We start from the raw sequence: 23,812 nt of genomic DNA on the forward strand, positions 1-23,812 counted from the left end.
GTGTGTGTGTGCGTGTGCGCGTGCGTGCGTGCGTGCGTGCGTGCAAGACTCCACGCAGGTGTCTTTATCTCAGAAACACACACCTCCAACAGGACTGGTCGGGTTTCAGAGCTGTAATCCTCACTTCAAAAGACCTCTCTCTCTCTCTTCTCTCACTTCACTCACCCTCAATGGTTAACACCCCCACCCCCATTCTCCCGGTCCAGCCCCCACTACACCCCACATCAATCCCACCCTACTAACACAGCCCCGCCCGGCTGACCTCTGACCCTCTCTAACCACCTGCCAAACAGCCTATCCACAGGAGGTGTCACATCTGACTCCACTTCCTTCTTGCTTTTGACCAAATGTTGTTGGACACACAAACGCTCGCACTCACGCCCGCTCCCACGCACACACCAAAGTATAGCAGCGGTTTGAACTGATGGTCTCCCCTGTCTCTGCGCAGCTCTTTCTGGCTCGTCCTCTAATGTGAAGTACGACCCCGACCGGATCAAGGTGGAGATAGCCTGCAGGCGGGAGCGGGTGAGTCCTCCTTCGCCCTGAACAATAGATCTGGGCATCAGAGACGGTGTGTGGGGCCTCTGACTGCACTCCGGCAGAGGACGTGTTGGGGGGGGGGGAGTGGGGGGGAGTGGGGGGGCAGCTAGGGTGTGGTGCCTACACAGGATACGCTGACCGTGGTGTGGGGGCCCCCTGACGACGAGGATGAAATCATCATCGTCGCCGTAGCGACGCTGTGGGGTCACGAAGAGGCTAGGTCAACAATTAGCCACCATGTTGTTTTGGGGTGGTGGGGGGGGGGGGCGGAGGGGTGCGCCCTCGCACGTAAAATGTCTGTTCTGTTTTCCCCAGAACACAAGCAATGAAACACCGAACGTTACTTAAAAAATTATGATGATGATAAAACTAGAACATCCTTGTATAACTAGAAGGCATCAATGGCGACTGCTTGAGACCTCAAGCTATTGTGTAGGTCTAGAGACCCATAACGTTGTGTAGGTCTAAACCCAGAAGGTTGTGTAGATCTAGACCCAGAAGGTTGTGTAGGTCTATACCCAGAAGGTTGTGTAGGTCTAGACCCAGAAGGTTGTGTAGGTCTAGACCCAGAACGTTGTGTAGGTCTAGACCCAGAAGGTGGTCTAGGTCTAGACCTAGAACGTTGTGTAGGTCTAGACCAGAAAGTTGTCTAGGTCTAGACCTTGAACGTTGTGTAGGTCTAGACCCAGAACGTTGTGTAGGTCTAGACCCAAAGCATTGTGTAGGTCTAGACTCAGGACATTGTGTAGGATGAGTTTCTGGTATAAAACCAGGGCGACCTTGTAGGTTCTTGTTCTGGTGGAGACCCAGAACCATTGTGTAGGCCTAGACCAAGAACGGGGTCTATGTTTAGCCCCAGAACCAGCCAGTGTTTCCCCCTGGGGTGAATAGTCATGAGGCGGCGGTTTGTGCTGCCGGGTGAGGAGAGACGGCCATTGTGTGCTCCGTGCTGACATTGCTCTCTCTCTCCTTCACCTCTCTCTCTCTCTCTCTCTCTCCAACATCTCTCTCTCCCTAACCAATTTTGCTCTCGCTCTTTCTCTCTTTATGTCTCTGTCTGTCTGTCTGTCTGTCTGTCTGTCTGTCTGTCTGTCTGTCTGTCTGTCTGTCTGTCTGTCTGTCTGTCTGTCTGTCTCTCTCTATGTCTCTCTGTCCCTCTCTCTCTGTCTGTCTGTCTCGCTCTCTCTCCGGCTGTCTCTGTCCCTCTCTGTCCCTCTCTCTCTCTGTCTCTCTCTCTCTGTCTCTGTCTCTCTCTCTGGCTGTCCCTCTCTGTCTCTGTCTCTGTCCCTCTCTCTCTCTCTCTCTGTCTCTGTCTCTGTCTCTGTCTCTGTCTCTCTCTCTCTCTCTCTCTGTCTGTCTCTGTCCCTCTCTCTCTCTGTCTCTGTCTCTCTGTCCCTCTCTCTCTCTCTCTCTCTCTCTCTCTCTCTCTCTCTCTCTCTCTCTCTCTCTCTCTGTCTCTGTCTCTGTCTCTGTCTCTGTCTCTCTCTCTCCAGCTCTGCAGGCTAAAGCAGGAACTAGCCCAGATGAAGCAGGAGCTCCACTACAACCAGATGGGCGTGGAGACCCTGCAGGAGTAAGTCATACGTGTTGTAGTGAGTGAGTGAGAGAGTGAGTGACCCTGTGGAGCCCACCCTTCCTCTTCTTCCTCCCCAGTACACTGACCTCACCCCCGCAGGTTCCCACCCACGGACACCAACACACACTCTCACAGTCACATACCCACACACACCCTCTCTCTCTGTCTGTCTTCATCTCTCTTTCCCTCATCCTCCTCATCCTCACTCCACTCAGCTTATACCTGCCGGTCGGTTCAACCCCTTGCCCTCATTTTACAACCAGGGTTTATTCCGGCTATTTACATATGAAACGAATGTGTCTTGGCCCGAAGGAACTCACACAAACTGTAGTAGACAGGCCATGAACAAGCAGCACAAACATTAGTATTCAATTAAAAATTAAGATTGGAGTCGTACTGAAGTACTTGGATAGCCCTTAAAACTGGATAGAGAACCTGAGTCATGTTATATTAGTAGGTTTTTTATGGAGGGTGATAAAAACAAGAACATAACTAGGAGTGACTCTTTCCAGAAACATTTCCCAACTTATGTTGTGCTCTGGGCTTCAGTTTAATATAATTTAATCATGTAATTGAATCTTATAACGAAGGTGTAATCTTTACAGCCGTACAGCAAATCAGTAAATAAAATAAACATAACTTACAAAAACTTTATTTATAAAAATTGTAGGGCTACGTTTCTATAAATAAACTGAACTAAATATTATCCCCCACCACTGATTTCACAGTAGCTATGTGTCTCTGAAGCTACAGAAAGGGTAGTGTTTGAGGAGGGGAGGTTTGGAGGAGACGAGGATGTGAGGAGACGAGTGGTTGAGGAGATGAGAGGAGACTTTGAAGAGGGACTTTGAGGAGAGGAGAGGATCTAGGTTTAGGAGAGGACAGGGCGAGAGAGTTTGAGGAGGAGGAGGTGAGCATTTGGAGAGAGGAGAGTATGTGGAGTGGAGGGGAGAGAGGAGAAGAGAGGAGAGCGTTTGGAGAGAGGAGAGCAAAAGGATTTCGAGGAGAGCAGAGAATTTTTTCAGCGGAAACGTGGGGACTCCACCCCAGGAAGAGGATGCCCAGAGCCGTGGCCCGGACAGGAAGTAGCTGTGTGGAGGGGGGGGGTGGGGGGGGGGGAGAAGAAGGAGGGGGTGCATTCCTCTGCTCTTCCTGAGTCCTGGCCACTGGCTCTTATCTGCTAGATAATACACAGCCCTCCGCTCCCAGAATAGCCAGCACAACACACTGCTTGCAGAAAACACAGATGGATCCTTGACTGTGACTGTGTGTGTGTGTTTACACCTAGTCCTGAATGTTTGTTGTGGTTCACGCAGCGGTAGGGAGCCGAGGACGCTATTCTTTTCGAATAGTTTCAGTAGTTCGAATAACTTCTATTGTTTGAATAGTTGATATTGTCCGAAGAAGTTTCTATTGTTCAAATAGTTTCTATTGTTTCCTCAGCTGATGTTGCCAATATGGCCGCTCGTTTCCCCTCCTCGCCAGGGAGCCCAAAGAACCCCCCCCCCCCCCCCCGCCCCCGCTCCCCTCAGCCCTACTGCTGATGCCAATGCATTCTATATACATATGTATGTATGTAGGCTTATTTATAAGCCTTCATGTATGAATATGTGTCTCGAATCTAATACAGTATATTGCTACATACGCGTCTATGGATATAAATGATGCGTGTAGGAATATAAAGATATATCATTATGTATATATGTATCTTTAAAGTGGTAAATATACACAAACAGCCAGAGGTACTGGAGCCACTGAGCAGAGCCCAGGGCCTGCCAGCAGAAGGGGGCCGCGGGGGGACAAAGCACTGCTTGTTTAGGGGCGGCCAGGCCCCTGGGCAGCAGAACAGTACCTGCTGTTGAAGAGGGAGAGGGCTGTGGTGGGGCCAGAACCACATGCCAAGGCTAGGTTCAAGGCATGCAGGGCCTTAGCAGCACCCAGTCTTCGTCGTCGTCGTCCTCCTCTTCCTCTTCCTCTTCCTCCTCCTCCTCCTCCTCTTCCTCACATACGCACACACCTTCAAGGCCAGGGGTCCCGGGAGCCCCTTTAAGCACCCCCATAGACTTAAAACCCTCCTTAAGTTGGGTGAATTTGGAGTCCTATTAGGCGAATGGATTGTAGCTGGTAATGGCAAGCTATGATAATGTAGTTTGCTATTATAGTTCCCTGTGTTGGCGGGTGAGGTAAAAAAACACAAGCTTGTTTGTTTATTTGTAGTCCTCTCTTTCTGGAGCATTTCTGTTAGCCAGGGAGAGCTAGCACTCGGCTACGCTGAACGGCTAGCTCACGTTTCACTTCCCAACTATTTTGGCCTTTGCAACTGGGCCTTTAAAAAAGGAAGAAAAAAAAAAGACTCACGTGAGAACAGATTAAGATAAATGTTTACCCTGGCCTAACTGTCGACATAACTTAACTTAATGTTTCTTGATGCCGTTCGTGGAAACAGTGATTTCAGAAATCATGAAGTTAGTGGCCCTCCTGCTATGAGCATATGACTTAATTTATTGAAGTCGACCGACCATGACTTGATACTGATGCGTTTCCCAATGAAAACATTTCCCCTTCAAGACACGGCCCGGTCTCTGGTAAGGAAGGAGCGAGGTCATCTCTAACTAGAGTTATTATAATGAGGTGTCAGAAGAGGGGGGGGGGGGGGGGAGTTGATGCACAGACTATAATTAGGAGGTGGTGAGTGTCTTAATGTCCAGTGAGATGATGAAGCATCGCATACTGTACCTCCTTCTGAATGAAAATGTAAACTCATTTCATTCACTCACTGTTCCCTTACTAGACTAACAACATACACTCGCATACATTCACGTACACGAGTGAAATCACTTTTTAGGATGCAGTGTATATTTGCAAAAAAAATATTATTTTGATCACCTGATATTTGTTGAATATTTTATAAATATGTTCCCTTTTCTGAGGGTTATTTTGAAGGGATATTTTTTGATTATTAAAAACATAAATGCCCCCTAAATTTACAGATAATCGGTTAAGGTCTAAATCCCAAAGTGTGTGTGTGTGTGTGTGTGTGTGTGTGTGTGTGTGTGTGTGTGTGTGTGTGTGTGTGTGTGTGTGTGTGTGTGTGTGTGTGTGTGTGTGTGTGTGTGTGTGTGTGTGTGTGTGTGTGTGTGTGTGTGTGTGTGTGTGTGTTTACCCCAACCGATTCGATTGATTGGGGTAAAAGTGTCTGCTGAATGATTAAGCATGGTTTATTTCTTGTGTTTGCCAGGATCGACAGGAAGATGTCCAGCAGTCAGACCAACTACAAGCTGGACGAGGCGCAGGCCATCTTCAACGAGCTGCGCAGCATCAAGAAGGCCATCAGCACGGGCGAGAAGGAGAGGCAGGACCTCATCCAGGTAGGCTCCTCCCATTCCTGTAGGCTCCTCCCATACCTGTAGGTTCCTCCCATACCTGTAGACTTCATCCAGGTAGGCTCCTCAAACACAAATTTCAGGGACTATATTTCACCTGCAGAGTGATGATGCTGTAATGTTCACTATTTGTCTGTCTACAGTGTCAACTATAATGCCCGATTAGTAAAATGGGTATAGTATTTGGTATGCCACAAACAATTCAGTGTTGTTGGTCCATTATCAGCCATGTTAAAGCACCGTTGTATGTGTGTCAATACCATCGATACATTCCAAAACAAAGGCGTGGTTCTGTGTACCTGAAAAGAAAACAGTGGCGACATGATTTTACAATCAATCCAGATTTGAGGGATTTGAATAAAGTGTGGTTACTTATTCACTTGTATTTCAGGGCTGCTGCTAAACAGCCAAAAGCCAATGTTTTCGAGCAAAATGTAATATTTGAGAGCCTTTTCAAAACCCTCACTTAAATCCGTGTTCATATACCGGTAACATAATTTCTTTATTGTTGCGCAGTAATGAACTCTCTCCCTTTTCTTGTGTTCCTCTCAACCAATCAGAGCCTGGCTAAACTGACGCTGAACTTCCATAGCAACACATCGCTAGGGGATGAGTCGGTGAGCGCTGCGGGCGACTTGGCCAACCAGCTGCAGTTCTGCGAGACGGGCTGCCAGACGGAATACCTGGGAGAGGTAGGCTGCCCTCCAACCCCCAGGGGGCCAACGGCCCCACTGCAGGCCCGGCTAGAGGCACTTCTGCTGGGCTCGTTGCTGCGGTGCACTGCCCTCAGCCTGGTCCTCATCCCGACCTTAACCACACCAAAGCTAACCTTATTCCTAGCTCTAACCGTTGTATGCAAACTTGCCCATATACCCTAACTTTAACCATCTTTAGACCAATACCTGTCCGACTTATCCGTTTTTATTTAATATCCAAAACTGAAGCTTTTCCAAAGCATCATCAGAATAAATACCTGAGCAGTCTTGCAGAGTTGCAGACCTCAAAATGAATGTCGCCCAACGCCATGAAAACAGCTGATAAACAAGTCACTGGGTTGCTAGGAGACGCTTGATGGCACTTGATGGATTGCTAGCTCAAGACATTTTTTGCGTTCTCTTGCAAGTCGCGACAGGGTGGAATGAGAAGCATGAAAAATGTTTGAGGATAATTCAAGATGTTATATGAGTCTGTTAACATGAATTTTACTGTGCCAAATAAAGTTTAAGAGGGTGCTGGAATTTATGAATTAATTATGAACGAATCTTGGTGACTGCTTTATTATTTTATAGCAGCGGGGACTAGCATAGGACAACATGCTACTATTATTAACCTTCCAAAAGTTGACACGGTTGTTGTGATTTAACCTTCACTCCATCAATCTCTGATGCCAGTTTTTAAGTCGACCTTGTGTACTTAAACTCCTACTGTGTAGTAAGCGTCACCACTTCATCTCTAGTGTGTGTTTGGCATTATGGTGTGTTTGTGTGTGTTTAAACTCTTATGGTGCTTTGACCCTTAAAATGGTCAAATTAAATTCAAGAGTTACATGACCACTCAACCAGTGAAGGGGGAATTTTCTTACGGTCGACGCAAACCAAACATAACAGAAAAGTAAAGCCGATATGTAACTCAATACATATATAAAGTAAATATATATATATATATATATATAAAGTGCAGTGAATATTGGCGATCGTGGCTATCAAGCTAAAGGTCGACATTGCCCTGTCATTTAATCTCCTTTTCTTTTCCAGTACGGTTCAGATTCCTCTCCGTTGGTGGACAAAGTGAAGCTCAACTGGCAGTATGAAGAGGCCAAGAAGAAGTAAGTATCCTGACTCACCAACCTAGAGCTAACACAGTTTGAGTTAGCAGAGAACTAGCACAGTTTGAGTTAGCCCCTTTCCCCTTCCAGTAAAGGAGACATAACACGCACACAGAACATACACTCACACACATGCACACATAACATGTACACACAAAAACGTGTGCACTCATAACATGTACGCACACATAATATGCAAACAGGCAACATGTACACCACAACATGCACAAATATAACATTCACACAGAAAAAATGCACACACAACATACACAAAGACAACATACACGCACAAAATATACAAACAAAATGCACGCCAACACAAAAAGCAGACGCACACAACATGTAGACACAAAACATACACAAACAAAATACACAAACACACACACACACCATGTAAACACACAACATGCACAAAAAAAAATCACAAACACAACATGCACACACATCACAGCACATATCACACACAAAACATGCAGTCTGCCACGAAATAACCAAGTATGCATTATGTTGGCCATGACATGTGAAATGGGACTTTTCCCGAAGTGTGTGTGTGTTGAGGACGGCAGGGTGTTCATGTTGCTATGCTGACTGCTAGAATGCCAACTATGAGATCAGAGTTGATGGAGAGAGGGAGAGAGCAGGACCTGTGGAAACTTCTGTGTTCCGCCTCTGAGTCACAGTCTGAACTCAAACACATAAACATCGTTTAATTTGATCCTTGGACCCGGTCTCGGGCCGGGGTGCTGCTGGCCTCACTGAGGTCCTCAGAAGGCACCTGTAGGGCTATGTTTTGGGAGTCTTGCCAAACGGGTGGAACAGTACGCACTGCTCTCCTACACTTTTCTGCCAGCCGCCAGTGCCGTAGAATGTATAAATAAATACATATAGTGTATTAGAGTATAATATCGAGCTTTGTGCGAGCAAATGTAGGTGAATGTAAAGGGCGTCTTATTCAGCAAATGAAACACTATAAAATACATAATAAGATAATGTACATCTAGGACAGATGGTATAATGTATTTGATAATGTACATGTAGGATAGATGGTATAATATATAATATGATAATGTACATGCAGGATGGATTGTATAATTTATGATATGATGATGTACATGAAGGATAGATGGTATAATATGATAATGTACATGTAGGATAGATGGTATAATATATAAAATGATAATTTATAATGATAGATGGTATAATATCTCATGTTATAATGTTCATGAAGGATAGATGGTTATGATCATATGATAATGTACATGTGGGATAGATGGTATAATATATAATATGATAATGTAAATGTGGGATAGATGGTATAATATATAATATGATAATGTACATGTAGGATAGATGGTATAATATCTGATATTATAATGTTCATGAAGGATAGATGGTTATGATAATGTACGGTCTTAAATCTCATATGATATGGCCATGTAGGATAGATTGTATGATAATGTCCATGTATGTTAGGCTAGCCGGTATACCACCTTGTGTGTCCCTGTCAGGGTGCAGAGCATCCAGCAGCAGCTGGCCCAGCTGGAGGGGGAGAGCTGGTCGGGCCAGGCCGAGGCGGAGCGCGACCGGGGCTTCATGCAGCTGGTCCGCGAGAAGGAGGCGCTCCTCCAGGAGATCACGCTGCTCGGCCAGCAGCCGCAGCCCGCCGACACCTCCCTGCAGCTGGAGGAGGAGCGCCGGAGGCTGGAGGAGGAGGTGCAGCGGGCCCACACCTCCCAGAACCAGGGGGCCAACCAGAGGTACGAGGGGAGGTGGGTAGAGAGGAGGGGGGGGGAGGGGGGAGGAGGAGGGAGGAGGAGGGGGGGGGGGAGAGAGGGGGGGAGGAGGAAGAGATGGAGGGGGAGGAGGAGGAGGAAGAGATGGAGGGGGAGGAGGAGGAGAGGGAGGAGGAGATGGAGGGGGAGGAGAGGGAGGAGGAAGACGATGAGATAGAGGAGGAGGAGGAAGAGAGGGTAGAGGAAGAGGAGAAGAGGCAGGAGGAAGAGAAGGAGGGGGATGAGGAAGAAGATGAGAGTGAGGAGGAGGAGAGGGATGAAGAGGTTAGTGAGGAGGAGGAGGAGAAAGAGAAAGAGAGGGAGGTGGATAGAAGGAAGGAGAGGGAGAGGGAGGAGGAGTAGGTGCCGTCGGGGATCCTTTAGGTCAATATTTGATGTTATTGGTCAATAAGGTTGTGGAAGTCATCACAGAGCGCCCCCGAGGCAAACATCAATGGATTTTGTGGTTTAGTGTACCAATGTTTTTTGGAACTTGAAACCCAGCGGTTTACAGATAAGGGTCACAAATGGCTAGGATTTGTATTGTAGGTTGGGTATGGAAGTGTTTGGTGTGGTGGAGTAGGTTTACATCATATACCTGTATGTGTCCCGGTAGGATCCTCCTACAGGAGAAGAGGAACATCCTACTGAGACAGCTGGAGGAGGCCACGCGGCTCACCACCTACCTGCACTCCCAGCTCAAGAGGTGTCTGCCTGTCTGCCTGTCTGCCTGTCTGCCTGTCTGTCTGTGTCTCTGTCTGTCTATCTGTGCGTGTGTCTGTCTTTCTGTCTGTCTATATGTGCGTCTGTCTGTCTGCCTGTCTGCCTGTCTGCCTGTCTGCCTGTCTGCCTTTCTGCCTGTCTGTGTCTCTGTCTGTCTATCTGTGCGTCCGTCTGTCTGCCTGTCTGTCTGTCTGTGTCTCTGTCTGTCTGCCTGTCTGCCTGTCTGCCTGTCTGCCTGTCTGTCTGTCTGTCTGTCTGCCTGTCTGCCTGTCTGTCTGCCTGTCTGCCTGTCTGTCTGTCTGTCTGCCTGTCTGCCTGTCTGCCTGTCTGCCTGTCTGCCTGTCTACCTGACTGTCTGTCTGTCTGTCTGTCTGTCTGTGCGTGTGCACCCTGTGGTTAATGCCCACTGCTAGTTATGCTTTGCGTGGCATGCACTGTCGCTGTGTGACTCAGATAATAGGCGTACCGTAATGTCCACCCTGTCCTCTAGTGCCGCTTTTCCACCGCACATGTAGCTCGACTCGACACAACACGACTCGACACGACTCGACGCGGTAGCAGCGCGGGTGCTTTTCCACCGCAAATAGTACCTCCGGGACGTGGGCGGGGTCGTCTGCGCGAAAGGGCCGTGACGTATTTTGTACGCGACGCAAACAACACCTACGTAACCCACACATGGACAGAACCCACATAACAACAATGGAGAACATCGATGCGATGGTATTCGTGTTCGTATTATTAGCTGGCATGTTGAAGAAGTGGAATATGTTGGCTGCGGCGCTACTATGGCTGTTCTATCGTTACCAGCATGGTTGCCATGTCGCTCTCGTGACTTCGTCACACTCTCTGGCCAATCAGTGGCCGGCCGTCTGCCGACGTCACATTTTAGCATCGGCTCAGCCGCTTGGAACCTAGAGCGAGGCGGTACTAGAAAAAGCAGCCACTTGAGGTACTAGATCGCGGTGGAAACGCAAAAAAGGCGAGCTGAGTCGAGTCGAGTCGAGTCGTGTCGAGCTGGTACCATGCAGTGGAAAAGCGGCATATGATTGACTAATGGCATGCTTCCACACCAAAAAATTCCACACGCTACATTATCATTATTTGACTTTGTTATTGTGCTCTTCTAGTATTTTTGTTTTATTAAATACACTATATTACTGGGGTTGTTTTGTCCTTCTATAGCGCTGGTACTATTGTTTTATTCTGGATCAATGATCGTATTGTATTCCTGTAGGACTGGTGTTGGTGTACCTCTCTTGGAGTGCGCCATAGAATGTACATATTAGAATTGTTGTTTTCTTGTATTCGTCGAGTACTGATGTCCACCTACTACCACTCTCCCTCCCATTCCCCCTCCCCCTCCCCCCTCCTCCTCCCCCCCCCCCCCCTCCTCCTCCCCCCCAGCCTATCAGCCAGCTCCCTGACCGTGTCGTCCAGCAGCAGCCGGGGGTCTCTGGCGTCCAGCCGGGGGTCTCTGGCGTCCAGCCGCGGCTCGCTGAGCTCCATCAGCTTCAGCGACATCTACGGCGTGCCGCAGTACGAGCGCCACGACGACGCCCACGAGCCCCACCCCCGCTACCTGCCGCCCGCCGACGTCCTCGCCGCCGCCGCCCGGGACGGCGCCGGCGAGGCCGTGGCCCCGCCCCCGCAGGGCAAGCCCAAGCGCTCGCAGGACACGCCCCACTCGCTCGCCTCGCTCTCCTCCCGCTCCTCGCTCTCCTCGCTGTCCCCGCCCAGCTCGCCGCTGGACACGCCCCACGCGGCGGTGGCGGCGGCGGCCGTGGCGGTGGCGGCCGCGGCGGGGGGGGCGGGGTCTCAGGACTGCCCCCTGGCCCAGATGACGGAGGAGTACCTGGAGCTGGCGGGGCGCTGTCTGTTGGAGGGCCGGCGGGGCCAGCAAGCCCCGCCCCTCCCGGAGGAGACGGGCGCCGCACCGAGAGACGCCGGGCATCAGGGGGCGTTCACCTCCGCAGGCGAGTGACCTTACGACCTCTGACCCCTCGCTGACCTGAGAGACGGCCTGCCGTGTTCTCTGAGCAAGGCACTGGCTGTAAAAAACAAGACGACTCCTTGGAATTAATACAGAATTAATCATTTATAAATGAAATGCCAACATTAAACATTAAAGTTCAACACACTTTTCAACCGTCTTTTACGTTAGGGATAGGGTTAGTGTTGTCAATCTACTGAATCACCTGGTGTGGTGTGTGGTTGTGTGTGTGTGTGTGTGTGTGTGTGTGTGTGTGTGTGTGTGTGTGTGTGTGTGTGTGTGTGTGTGTGTGTGTGTGTGTGTGTGTGTGTGTGTGTGTGTGTGTGTGTGTGTGTGTGTGTGTCCCCAGGAGTCACCCTGAGGTGCAACAGCGCCAACCGTAGCGGGCGGCGTGCGCGTCGCGTGTCTGCAGGCCCCTCGGAGGACGCTCTGGCCACGGACAGCGGCGTGTTCGAGGCCTGGGGCCGGAGGTGAGGCGAGCCCCGCCCCCTCTTCCTGTCTTTGTGTCTCTCTCCGCCTCTCACTTGATTTCAATACAGAAGAGCTTGATTATAATCAAATTCTTCTTTCGGTCTCTCTTTCGCTGTCACTGGTTCCTTCTCTCTCTCTCTCTCTCTCTCTCTCCTCCCAATTTGTTTCTCCAATCCATCTCTCCTCCCAGTTTTTTTCACCACGTCCCTCTGACCCGCATTTCTATAGCACTGGCTCCATCTAGTGGCAGCGGAGGAAAGAACACTTGATGACATAGTCGAGACGGCTCACATGGGCCCTGCTTTAAACGTCCCTTTTATATCGGGAGTTGAGAGTGGTCGTGAGATAGATTGTGAGAGCTTTTCTCGGTCTAAACGGGCAGGAACAACCGAGAAGGATGTTCCTGCCTGAAGGAGACAACCGAGAAGGAGACAAGCGATTGCATATCCACCTCCGAAGATGGTGCAAAAACCATGGCTGTTATAAAAATCGGAAGATGTGTGCACAAGGGCATATGAAGGGGGATCTCTGGTGAATTAACCCTACATGTAAACAGACTTAGACAGTTGTGAGAGAGCTGCGTTTTTTTTAAAATGTCTGTTACAAGGGTAATTCAAGAATGGTTGTAGAATCTAATGGTATCTTGCAAACAGGGCCATGGCCGCTCTGTTTCAGAATCCAGTAGTTTATCTGACCTACGGTAACAATGTGGTGAAATACAAGTCAGTCAGTCATTCAGTTAAGATAGCAGTCAGTGAGCTATCATTCCAGTCAGTGATTTAATATTGAGTTTAAATGTGAGTAGAAAATTTCAAATGTGAGCCGGCGAGGTCAAACACTTTAGGTTGAAATGTAAGACAGTGAGCCGAACTTTGAATGAGTGAGTTCATCATGTCAACAATAGTCCTTGTGGTGTTAGTAAGTGAGGTTTTACGTGTGCTCCTATAGGACGGAGGAGTCTGAGGAGCTGGCCTACATGAAGGAGCTGGCGTCTGTGAGCGAGCCGGTCCAGATCCACCTGGGTGTGCTGTGAGTACCGGACCCTCAGCACTGACACTGGCAGACCCAGACACCCGACCGGTGTTAGTGACACTCCCCTCTCTCCCTCTGAACAGCATCTCTTGTGTCTCCTTTCAATTCAAAGATTTCAACGGCTTGGAAAATATACAATTACATAAGCCAAAGCATATATGCATAGTAAAATGAGCTTCTTATCTATAATAATCAAAAGATTACAAAGACTGACTTACAAGACTGTTTGCATTTACTGGTAATGGTACACATTTTGAATGTAAGTGTTAACATCTTAATTTCTCTCGGCCACTCTGTCTTTGCCTCTCTCTCGCTCTCTCTCCTCTCCCTCCCTCGTTCACTCTCTCTTTTTCCCCATGTCTCTCTCCCTCTCACCATGCGTCCCAGGTACGACTCGTCCTCTCAGAGTCTCCTGTTACATCTCCTGCAGCTGAAGAATCTCAACAAGTCCACCGTGCGAGACGGACACAAAGTGTGAGTGTCGAGGGAGAATGGTGTAAACACTGTCTTATGGCTCTGTCACTCTTACCACTTCCTGCATTCTCAATCGGAAGTCCTTTTTACATCTACATCGTGACATCTATCAGAGGCCCTTATTAAAAGCTTAGAAGTGAGGCAGCGAATCAAAGGAATCGAAGCACAGAATCACATTGGCGGCTGCTACACAAATTCTACTTTAGGTGCTACATGAGCAAATCTACTTATGAGACGTCACTTTTGATAAAAGCATCTGCTAAATGTACATGTAAGCAATGTACGCCGTCTTCCTGGGGGGATTTTCTTTAACAAGATGCCCAAACCTCTACCTTATTTTAATTACATATAAATTAATAAATAACCGTATATACTGTCACTTTGGATTAGATTGTCCGCTCAATGTCTTAATGCCTGGATGTAAACCACATACATCTTTTGGCTTCGCCCCAGCTGGGGTTGACCTGAGACCTGGGGTTTGTCGGTCGGAGCCCCATGCTGCTGCGGGCCTCAGAGAACCGTCCCATGTGTATGACCTGATGTTATCCTTGGGGGGGGCAGATACGTGAAGGTGCACCTGGTCCCGGTGGACGCCGGCCGGACCTGCTGTGCCTTCTACTGCTGCAAGGCCCTGGAGCCCACGCCACACGTCACCTTCAACGAGGGCTTCCGCATCCCCGTGGCGACCGCCGCGCTGGCGCCCTGCGCCCTCCAGCTCTCGCTCTGCTCGCTCGGAGCGCAGGCCCACGAGGAGCTGCTGGTAGGTCGGGCTTTGTCCCCTACTCCGTCCACCCCCCCCCCCCCCCCCCCCCTTCCGCCTTTACCCCCTAGGGCCTTGTGTGTCTGTATCACCGTCTTTCAGTTCAATTCTGAAGTACTTGAATTCAGTTCTCTGTGTGTCCGTGTCTCTCTCTCTGTGTTGATCAGTCACTCTTTCGCTGTGTGTCTCTATCGCGGTCTCGCTCTGTGTCTCTATCTCTCTCGGTTTCCTTCCGTGTCTCTCTCTTTCTCTCGCTCTGTCTCTCCACCTTTCCTCCCACCCTGGACCCCAGTGTAGTCCTGGCAGCATGCTGCCCTCCCACCTCCTCCATCCCCTAAAGCAGGGTCAGAAACTCCAACCACAGGGGGGAGAGCGCCACCTCTGGGTGACACCCAATAACGACTGGTTTCTGCTTGGCTGTGATATCCATGGTGTCAGCCGTGAAACATGAGTTGTAGTAACTGGTGTTTCACAAGAGGTGGCGCTGTGACTTCTTGTTATGACTCCCCATGCATTTCAGTAACCCTGATGGAAAACTTGCTTCCTGATTAAGTGTGTGTGTGTGTGTGTGTGTGTGTGTGTGTGTGTGTGTGTGTGTGTGTGTGTGTGTGTGTGTGTGTGTGTGTGTGTGTGTGTGTGTGTGTGTGTGTGTGTGTGTGTGTGTGTGTGTGTGTGTGTGTTGCAGGGCACGGCCCAGCTGGGTTTGGCAGATTGCGAGGGGGGTCTGGAGATGGTTTTCCATTGGCTGAGAGTGCAGATGGTGGGTGGAGCCGAGCAGAGAAGTCACAGCCGACAGCAACATGACGGCCAGGAGGACGAGTTCAGAGCTAGAGGCCTGGTACACACACACACACACACACACACACACACACACACACACACACACACACACACACACACACACACACACACACACACACACACACACACACACACACACACACACACACACACACACACACACACACACACACACACACTATAATGGCTGTAATAAAAGATCAAACCCATTTTTTTATGCATTCATACTCCCCCACTATACATGCACAAAGCCAAGGTTTTGAAGCCCATTTCTTATATCATCATGGTAACAGTAGCAATACGATCGTAGCTCTAACGTTCATTTGTCTGTCCAGGACACGGCCGTTCGTCTGGAGGAGGCAGAGCGAGAGAGACGGGGAAGGAGGGACAACGTGGAGGCCAACTCGGAGAGGTTTGTCACGCACGTCTCTGCTCGCATATCTCATATTGTTGATGAATAGACATTGACATGTTTAAACTAGATTATATTCAAATAGATTATAATACAGAGGTTTGAATATGGTGTAATAAGGTTTAAAAACGAATGAAACGCCCAAGGAACCAGAGCGCATTGCTCATCGCCGTTGCGTGCGTGTTTTAAAATGCAATAAATCACAAGGTCACCGCTCCAGTGTCTTTCTGCACCTGTGTGTGGGATGGCCCTCCCCCTTCAGAGCGCCTCACATTCCGCGCCCTGGTCCCAGCCGTGCCCTGAACAGGTGAGCCTAACCTGCTGGTGCTGGTGCTGTTGTTGTGGTTGCAGGAGCTGGCAGGCGGAGTCGGTGGACAGCGGCTGCAGCAGCAGCGCCCCGTTCCCCGGCCCCTGTCAGGAGGGGCTCTGCTACCCCGTGGCCCCCGCGGCCAGCAGAGCCCCCACCGCCAAGGTAACGGCCCTCCCAAACACCTGGTGGAGCTGTTGTCGTGTCCCGGGGATGGCGTTGTGGTTGTTACAGCGTTGCTTTTTGTAATTGTGTTTGTTATTGTTGTCCTGGGGATGTTCTTGCCACAACGTGGACGTTGCCACAGTGTTGCTGTCTGGGTGTGGTTGTTGTCATTGTCACAGTGTTGCTGCCTTGGCTTTGTGCATGTATAGTGGGGGAGTAGGAATGCATAAACAAATGGGTTTGTTCTTTTATTACAGCCATTATAGTGTGTGTGTGTGTGTGTGTGTGTGTGTGTGTGTGTGTGTGTGTGTGTGTGTGTGTGTGTGTGTGTGTGTGTGTGTGTGTGTGTGTGTGTGTGTGTGTGTGTGTGTGTGTGTGTGTGTCGCAGGTGGAGAAGGCCACCATGACGGAGGGTATGTACCCAGAGCAGGTGAGGGTCCGGGGGGCTCGCTGGGGCCACGCCTCCCCCTTCATCCGCAGCAGCACCATCGTACGCTCCCAGACCTTCTCCCCCGGGGCCCGCAGTCAGTACGTCTGCAGGGTGAGGACGCGCACGCACACTCCGGCGCACGCACACACCGGAACACGCACACACCGGCGCACGCACACTCCAACACACACACACACACACACACACACACACACACACACACACACACACACACACACACACACACACACACACACACACACACACACACACACACACACACACCAGAACACACACACACACACACACCAGAACACACCAGAACACACCAGAACACACCAGAACACACCAGAACACACCAGAACACACACACACACCAGAACACACCAGAACACACACACACACCAGAACACACCAGAACACACCAGAACACACACACACACCAGAACACACCAGAACACACCAGAACACACACACACACCAGAACACACCAGAACACACACACACACACACACACCAGAACACACACACACACACACACACACACACACACACACACACACACACACACACACCAGAACACACACACCAGAACACACACACACACACACACACACCAGAACACACACACATACACACACACACCAGAACACACACACATACACACACACCAGAACACACACACACACACACACACACACACCAGAACACACACACACACACACACACCAGAACACACACACACACACCAGAACACACACACACACACACACACCAGAACACACACACACACCAGAGCACACACACACCAGAACACACACACACACCAGAGCACGCACGCACACACACACACCAGAACACACACACACCAGAGCACGCACGCACACACACACACCAGAGCACGCACACACCAGAGCACGCACGCACACACACAAACACCAGCGCGCACGCACACAAACACCAGCGCGCACGCACACACCGGACCGCAGCCACAAACACACAGACTGGAGCAAACGCACTCACACACGCACACACACTTATGCATGCAATAAGAACTGTGTGAATAATATCTCCCTCTTCAGCTTTATCGCAGTGACAGCGACAGCTCCACGCTACCAAAGAAGTCCCCGTTCGTCAGGAACACGTTGGAGAGGCGAACCCTGCGCTACAAGCAGGTACAGACACGCCTCCGCAAGTCTAGAACCTCTTCGGCCTTTGATCGAGGTACAGCGATGGCCTCGTCTCAGGTCTCTTTTTCAACTTCAAATTTGCGTGTGTGTGTGTGTGTGCGTGTGCGTGCAGCAGCAGCAGTCGTACCGCTCCTCCCTGGCGGAGCAGCCCACGCGCACCTCCCTGGACCTGGAGCTGGACCTCCAGGCCTGTAGGACGCGGCAGCGGCAGCTGGGCGAGGAGCTCAGCGCCCTGAGGGAGCTGAAGGTCCGGCTGGAGGAGCCCCACCCCGGCCCGGCCCCCGAGGTTCCCCACTGGGCCCTCAGAGACCAGCGCTTCCGCTGCCTGCTGCGCGAAGCCCAGAGACAGGTCAGCACCTACCCTTTAAAGCTGCAGCATGTCGCTTGTATTAAAGCTGCACTATGTCGCTTGTATTAAAGCTGCACTATGTCGCTTGTATTAAAGCTGCACTATGTCGCTTGTATTAAAGCTGCACTATGTCGCTTGTATTAAAGCTACACTATGTCGCTTGTATTAAAGCTGCACTATGTCGCTTGTATTAAAGCTGCACTATGTTGCTTGTATTAAAGCTGCACTATGTCGCTTGTATTAAAGCTGCACTATGTCATTTGTATTAAAGCTGCATTATTTCACTTGTGATTAAAGGTGACATATTATACCACCAGGTGTGAGTTATTAGACGTTGCAAGCCGTTTTGAAAATCTGCCTCTTCTGACATAATAAGTTGGCGTGTCCACTTAGTGGTGTGCTGGATAGATCAGCCTACCAGCCTACCGAGTGGACTGTGATGTCAGAAGTCTTATCACACTTAGACCTGGTGGTATAATATGTCACCATTAAGGGAAATGCTGTGATACCTGGGAATTGGCCTCTGCCTGTCTTACCCAGAATAAGACGAGTGGTTGAATTCCAAATGAACCATTGTGAGTCTGAGAGGGGGGTTGGCTGGGTCAGCAATGGCTTTCCATCACGACCATCCATTGACTTGCAGAGTTGCTTAGCTCCTAATAATATGATGGGCTTTTGATTACCAAAATATTTCCAATGTGTTGCGAAAAGTCCCTAATTCAAAATGAGCGCTAGTAACAACGCAACAAGATTGCAGTTGGTCTTCAAACACGCAATTATATTATCAGCTGCTCCTGGCTGGTTAGTCTACGGGGAGGCTTACCGGTTAGCGCCGAATCATAGATAGGCTAATAATTACAGCGCCAAAAATAGTGCCAAGTATTTGTGTTTGGAGACAATCAACTAACTTTTTGTGTAAAGCCAAGTTAAAACGAAAGTATACCTCATCTTCTTTCATTTTAAACGCCTAGGCCAGAGGAGGGGCTGTGTGTTTTCTGGTAGAGGAGGAGTTGATGTGTGTTTACTGGTAGAGGAGTTGCTGTTTGTTTACTGGTAGAGGAGGTAGTGGTGTTTACTGGTATAGGAGGAGGATCTGTGTGTTTACTGGTAGAGAAGGAGGTGCTGTGTGTTTGGTAGAGGAGGTGCTGTTTGTTTACTGGTAGAGGTGCTGTTTGTTTACTGGTAGAGGAGGTGCTGTTTGTTTACTAGTAGAGAAGGAGGTGCTGTGTGTTTACTAGTAGAGGAGGTGCTGTTTGTTTACTGGTAGAGAAGGAGGTGCTTTTTGTTTACTGGTAGAGGAGGTGCTGTTTGTTTACTAGTAGAGAAGGAGGTGCTGTGTGTTTACTAGTAGAGGAGGTGCTGTTTGTTTACTGGTGGAGGAGGAGGTGCTATGCTTTTAATGCCAGAGGAGGTGCTCTTTGTTTACTGTAGGAGGAGTTGCTGTGTGTTTTTAGTCAATGGTATAGGAGGTTCTGAGGAGATCCCATTGCTCCACAGGCAAACCAAAGCCAGCAGGAGCAGCGGCAGGAGGAGGCGGCAGAGAGGAGGCTGAGGAAGGCGTCCAAGGAGGTGCTTCAGATGAGAGGACAAGGCCAGAAGGAGCCGCTCCCCGTTCATACGTTCAGGTCGGTGCCTGTCGCTCCTCCTCAATCCTAACCCTATTCCCTAACCCCTAACACTCACTCCTCACCCTCATTCCTGACTCCTAAACGTCCGGACTCCTCACCCTTAAACTCCAGGAAGCCCAGCTTAGCATGAAATTCAGATATAATACCCATGATGCAGTTGTGCTGATGCATCTGTAGGCATGCAGTACGGATATAATACCAATGATGCAGTTTTGCTTATGCACCTGTAGAGATGTCCATCATAGCCTGTCTCTGTTAAGACACAGGGCTTAAAGTGTACTGTCATTACCTTCCTGCCCTCAACCAATGCTTGAGTCATTCTGGGATACCCTTCGACATTTGGGAATGCTAGCCTTACCATGTGACGAGACATGACGCAAATACATTAAATCCTGAACAGTGTTGCCGTTGTGGAAATACTTTTATCTAACTTAATGTGATTTATTATTTTTGTGAGACACGCATCGTTAGGGATCAGGGTATCTTTGCTTCATTTTGCCTGCAGCTTGACTCTGCAGGTTGGGGGTTTGACCTTGAACCCTGGCTGGGTGTCACCCTACCCCCAAAACCAGTATCGATAGCCTGCTCTCACTTGAACTTACACTTAGTCTGTGTAATAACTGGGCCGGAGGAACTATCTTTAAGTTTGCGTTTACACTACGCTGCTCTTGGAAAGGATTTAGTGTACTTCAGGTTTGACTGGAAGTAGAGCTTGAGAGTCGATTGGCTTGGTTGAAGAGGGATAGTTTAATAAAACTCAAGGGATTAAGAACCTTTATTTACATTGCCAGAGGGATAGTAATTTGCCGCGTTGCTAATCCCATTGACTCTCGCCCCGGGCTAGGTAGCTTCAGGTAAATAGTTACCCTCTGAAGTCCTTTGCACACAAACTAGAATTTGTGTGCAAAAAAAAATTTGTTTGTCTAGAAAATAATTCATAATTCAATATTATTGTCTAATGCTGTCGTCACCATAGTTAACATTTCACAAAACAGCTAATGATTGTCCAAAAGAATGTGCCTTAAAATGGCAGATTCATAAGATGGATATTCTCTCATGTTTGATATTCACATAGCTTTCAATGATGTGTTTCAAGCCACGAGGGATATATATTTCCCACGTGTTTTTAAGCTGGTTGATGTGACATTTTGATATGATATATAGTGGTATTGCATAAGGCACGTGATGGACGTGATTTTAAAATGGAGGATAAAACTGCCAGTTTGCCTTTCGTTTTCCCAGGGAGAAGATGGCCTTCTTCACCAGACCGAGGTTCCACGTTCCTACACTGCCAGCGGATGACGTCTGAGCGGCTGTGCACCATGTGACTTAATATGAAGTATTCGTCAGTTTTTATAAACCCATGAAGTACACTGTGTAGTCTCTCTCTCTCTCTCTCTCTCTCTCTCTCTCTCTCTCTCTCTCTCTCTCTCTCTCTCTCTCTCTCTCTCTCTCTCTCTCTCTCTCTCTCTCTCTCTCTCTCTCTCTCTCTCTCTCTCTCTCTCTCTCTCTCTCTCTCTCTCTCTCTCTCTCTCTCTCTCTCTCTCTCTCTCTCTCTCTCTCTCTCTCTCTCTCTCTCTCTCTCTCTCTCTCTCTCTCTCTCTCTCTCTCTCTCTCACATATACACACACAGGAAATGTACTGGCAGATTCAAATGTTTCAGCCTTTTTTTCCTCTTTTTTTTTCTAAGCGTTTGTGTGTGGCCATACTTATCAACAACCCTCACACACGCGTATCGAATACATACAGGCATCATGCACAGACAAACATGTAGATCAAATTCAAACATACCCACACACAGTATTGACAGCAGCCTGTTTGCCCGTGTCTCTGTCCGGGGACAACAGTACCTTTTACTTCTGTCTGTTGTCTCTCTGCTCTCCCAGCCGGGAGACGGGAACCATATGCTGTACTGTAACTTATTTTATAGTACTTTTCCTTGAAGGAAATTAAAACGCTTCCTGCTTTTTAAGTGTATTTTATTTTATTTTTTAGCTTTGAACAAATAGCACTTCAGTGTTTTTACATACAAAAAAATGGATCTTATTGTCCGATTATTTTTTCTCTTCGTTTATTTGTTTTCTGATATCTAATTCGGAAGAGGTATTTACATACATTGTCACTTTGTAATCCACTTATTACAGATGTCATTTGTCCTTTTGTTATTAAAATTATTTTCATGTACTTTCAACATACAGATATATATAAAAATATATATGAAACACTGTACTAAGATTTGCGTCTGCAGTGTTCACCTCTTGTGAAGATAAACCTATTAAACTCGAGTGCTTGGTTTCCTCTTTAATTCTGTGTGTCAAACTGAAGCGGTGCATACAGGCCCTGTTGACCTACTTGGAGCTGTGCCGGCCTACCTCAAATGAGCTTTGTCAGCCAAAATGTTTCTGCTCAGCATCCTGTTTGAAGCCTCTGAAGAAAAGCCGCCACCAGCAAGTTACTAGAAGTGGGGAGATTTCAATCTTTTTCTGTAGACACATCTCCAAGGCAACTTTGTTTGTTTTTTTCAGTGTGCTTTAAGGCCGAAAGAATTCTACGCAAAAATGTGCATAGGCCAACCCGTTTCAGGTCCTGGCCTGTCATGAGAGCTGCTGCTTCCCAGCCAACCTTCTGGGTTTATGGCTGTCGGTGTAATGTAGATGTACAGCTATGAACATTTTTGCTTATGATCCTGTCTTTACACGATGCAATCTAGTGTTTCAAAAGGGAGGAAGCCGCACAGTGATTAATAATCTGTAAAACCGTAAATTGACATCTTTAAATGTGACGGTAAACATAACCAGTTGGAAACCGAAACAGTATTCCTGTTTAGCAAACAAACAAGGTGACCTTGGGTGTCTTGAAAGGCGCCTCCAAATGAAATGTATAACATATTATTATATAAACTTCTTAAACAGATTTTTTTCATACAAAGTAATGTTAAAAATATAATGGTTAAAAATATATATAAACTGAGGGTGAATCTTAACTGCTCAAACAGCGTTTATTATCATGTTTGGCCATGCTAGCACTCACGCGGCAAACAAGCTCAGTTCCCAGCATATTAGAAACTACAATAAGTTCACATTTCAAAGCCTGAGAGCAGAAGGGATCCCTGCTCAACCAGTAGCAGACCAAACAACCCAAGGGCAGAGGCATGGCGAATGTCAAACACAAAGAAGTTCTTCAGGTTTCCTGGCTCACAAATAACTGTTGAACCTTGTCTTAGCCTTTGGTAAAGAGTTGACATAGGTGTGGAGACTGGAGGTAGGTCTAGAGATGGGCCTGGAGGTGACGGTAGGTCTCTGGATGGGTCTGGAGGTGATGTTAGGTCTAGATGGGTCTGGAGGTGACGGTAGGTCTAGATGGGTCTGGGGGTGACGGTAGGTTTAGATGGGTCTGGAGGTGACGTAGGTCTAGAGATGGGCCGGGAGGTGACGGTAGGTCTAGATGGGTCTGGAGGTGACGGTAGGTCTAGATGGGTTTGGAGGTGACGGTAGGTCTAGATGGGTCTGGAGGTGACGGTAGGTTTAGATGGGTCTGGAGGTGACTGAGTCTAGAGATGGGCCGGGAGGTGACGGTAGGTCTAGATGGGTCTGGAGGTGATGGTAGGTCTAGATGGGTCTGGAGGTGACGGTAGGTCTGGAGGTGACGGTAGGTCTGGATGGGTCTGGAGGTGACGGTATGTCTGGATGGGTCTGGAGGTGATGGTAGGTCTGGAGGTGACGGTAGGTCTGGAGGTGATGGTAGGTCTAGATGGGTCTGGAGGTGACGGTAGGTCTCGAGGTGACGGTAGGTCTGGAGGTGACGGTAGGTCTGGAGGTGACTATATTGAAATCACTATTATTGAAACGATTATTTTTGAGTTTGAAAACATGTATTTATTTTGCATGTCTCTCCCAAAAAAAGCTTTGTAACAGAACTTTGAAATTTCGCCTTAAAAAAACACAAAATGGTCAAAAAAAAATGTTCCAATCTAAAATAATATAC

General features: G+C 48.5%; 1 protein-coding gene across 1 annotated transcript in view; it reads left to right on the forward strand.

Moving 5' to 3' along the window:
- The window catches only part of wwc3 (WWC family member 3), a 34,622-nt gene extending 13,368 nt beyond the window's left edge, over positions 1 to 21,254 (forward strand). The window contains exons 4-23 of the mRNA XM_056603722.1: positions 449 to 525; positions 2,034 to 2,113; positions 5,355 to 5,484; positions 6,060 to 6,191; positions 7,254 to 7,324; positions 8,833 to 9,081; positions 9,713 to 9,802; positions 11,224 to 11,792; positions 12,159 to 12,279; positions 13,229 to 13,309; positions 13,700 to 13,786; positions 14,348 to 14,546; positions 15,232 to 15,384; positions 15,683 to 15,759; positions 16,111 to 16,231; positions 16,620 to 16,772; positions 17,744 to 17,836; positions 17,964 to 18,200; positions 19,698 to 19,825; positions 21,071 to 21,254. Coding sequence (XP_056459697.1) covers positions 449 to 525; positions 2,034 to 2,113; positions 5,355 to 5,484; positions 6,060 to 6,191; positions 7,254 to 7,324; positions 8,833 to 9,081; positions 9,713 to 9,802; positions 11,224 to 11,792; positions 12,159 to 12,279; positions 13,229 to 13,309; positions 13,700 to 13,786; positions 14,348 to 14,546; positions 15,232 to 15,384; positions 15,683 to 15,759; positions 16,111 to 16,231; positions 16,620 to 16,772; positions 17,744 to 17,836; positions 17,964 to 18,200; positions 19,698 to 19,825; positions 21,071 to 21,137 — 2,915 coding nt within the window. The 3' untranslated portion in view covers positions 21,138 to 21,254. The remainder of the gene's footprint in view (positions 1 to 448; positions 526 to 2,033; positions 2,114 to 5,354; positions 5,485 to 6,059; positions 6,192 to 7,253; positions 7,325 to 8,832; positions 9,082 to 9,712; positions 9,803 to 11,223; positions 11,793 to 12,158; positions 12,280 to 13,228; positions 13,310 to 13,699; positions 13,787 to 14,347; positions 14,547 to 15,231; positions 15,385 to 15,682; positions 15,760 to 16,110; positions 16,232 to 16,619; positions 16,773 to 17,743; positions 17,837 to 17,963; positions 18,201 to 19,697; positions 19,826 to 21,070) is intronic.
- Positions 21,255 to 23,812: the final 2,558 nt, after the last annotated feature.

The sequence above is a fragment of the Gadus chalcogrammus genome, chromosome 12 (assembly GCF_026213295.1).
Source record: "Gadus chalcogrammus isolate NIFS_2021 chromosome 12, NIFS_Gcha_1.0, whole genome shotgun sequence".
Lineage (NCBI taxonomy): Eukaryota > Metazoa > Chordata > Actinopteri > Gadiformes > Gadidae > Gadus > Gadus chalcogrammus.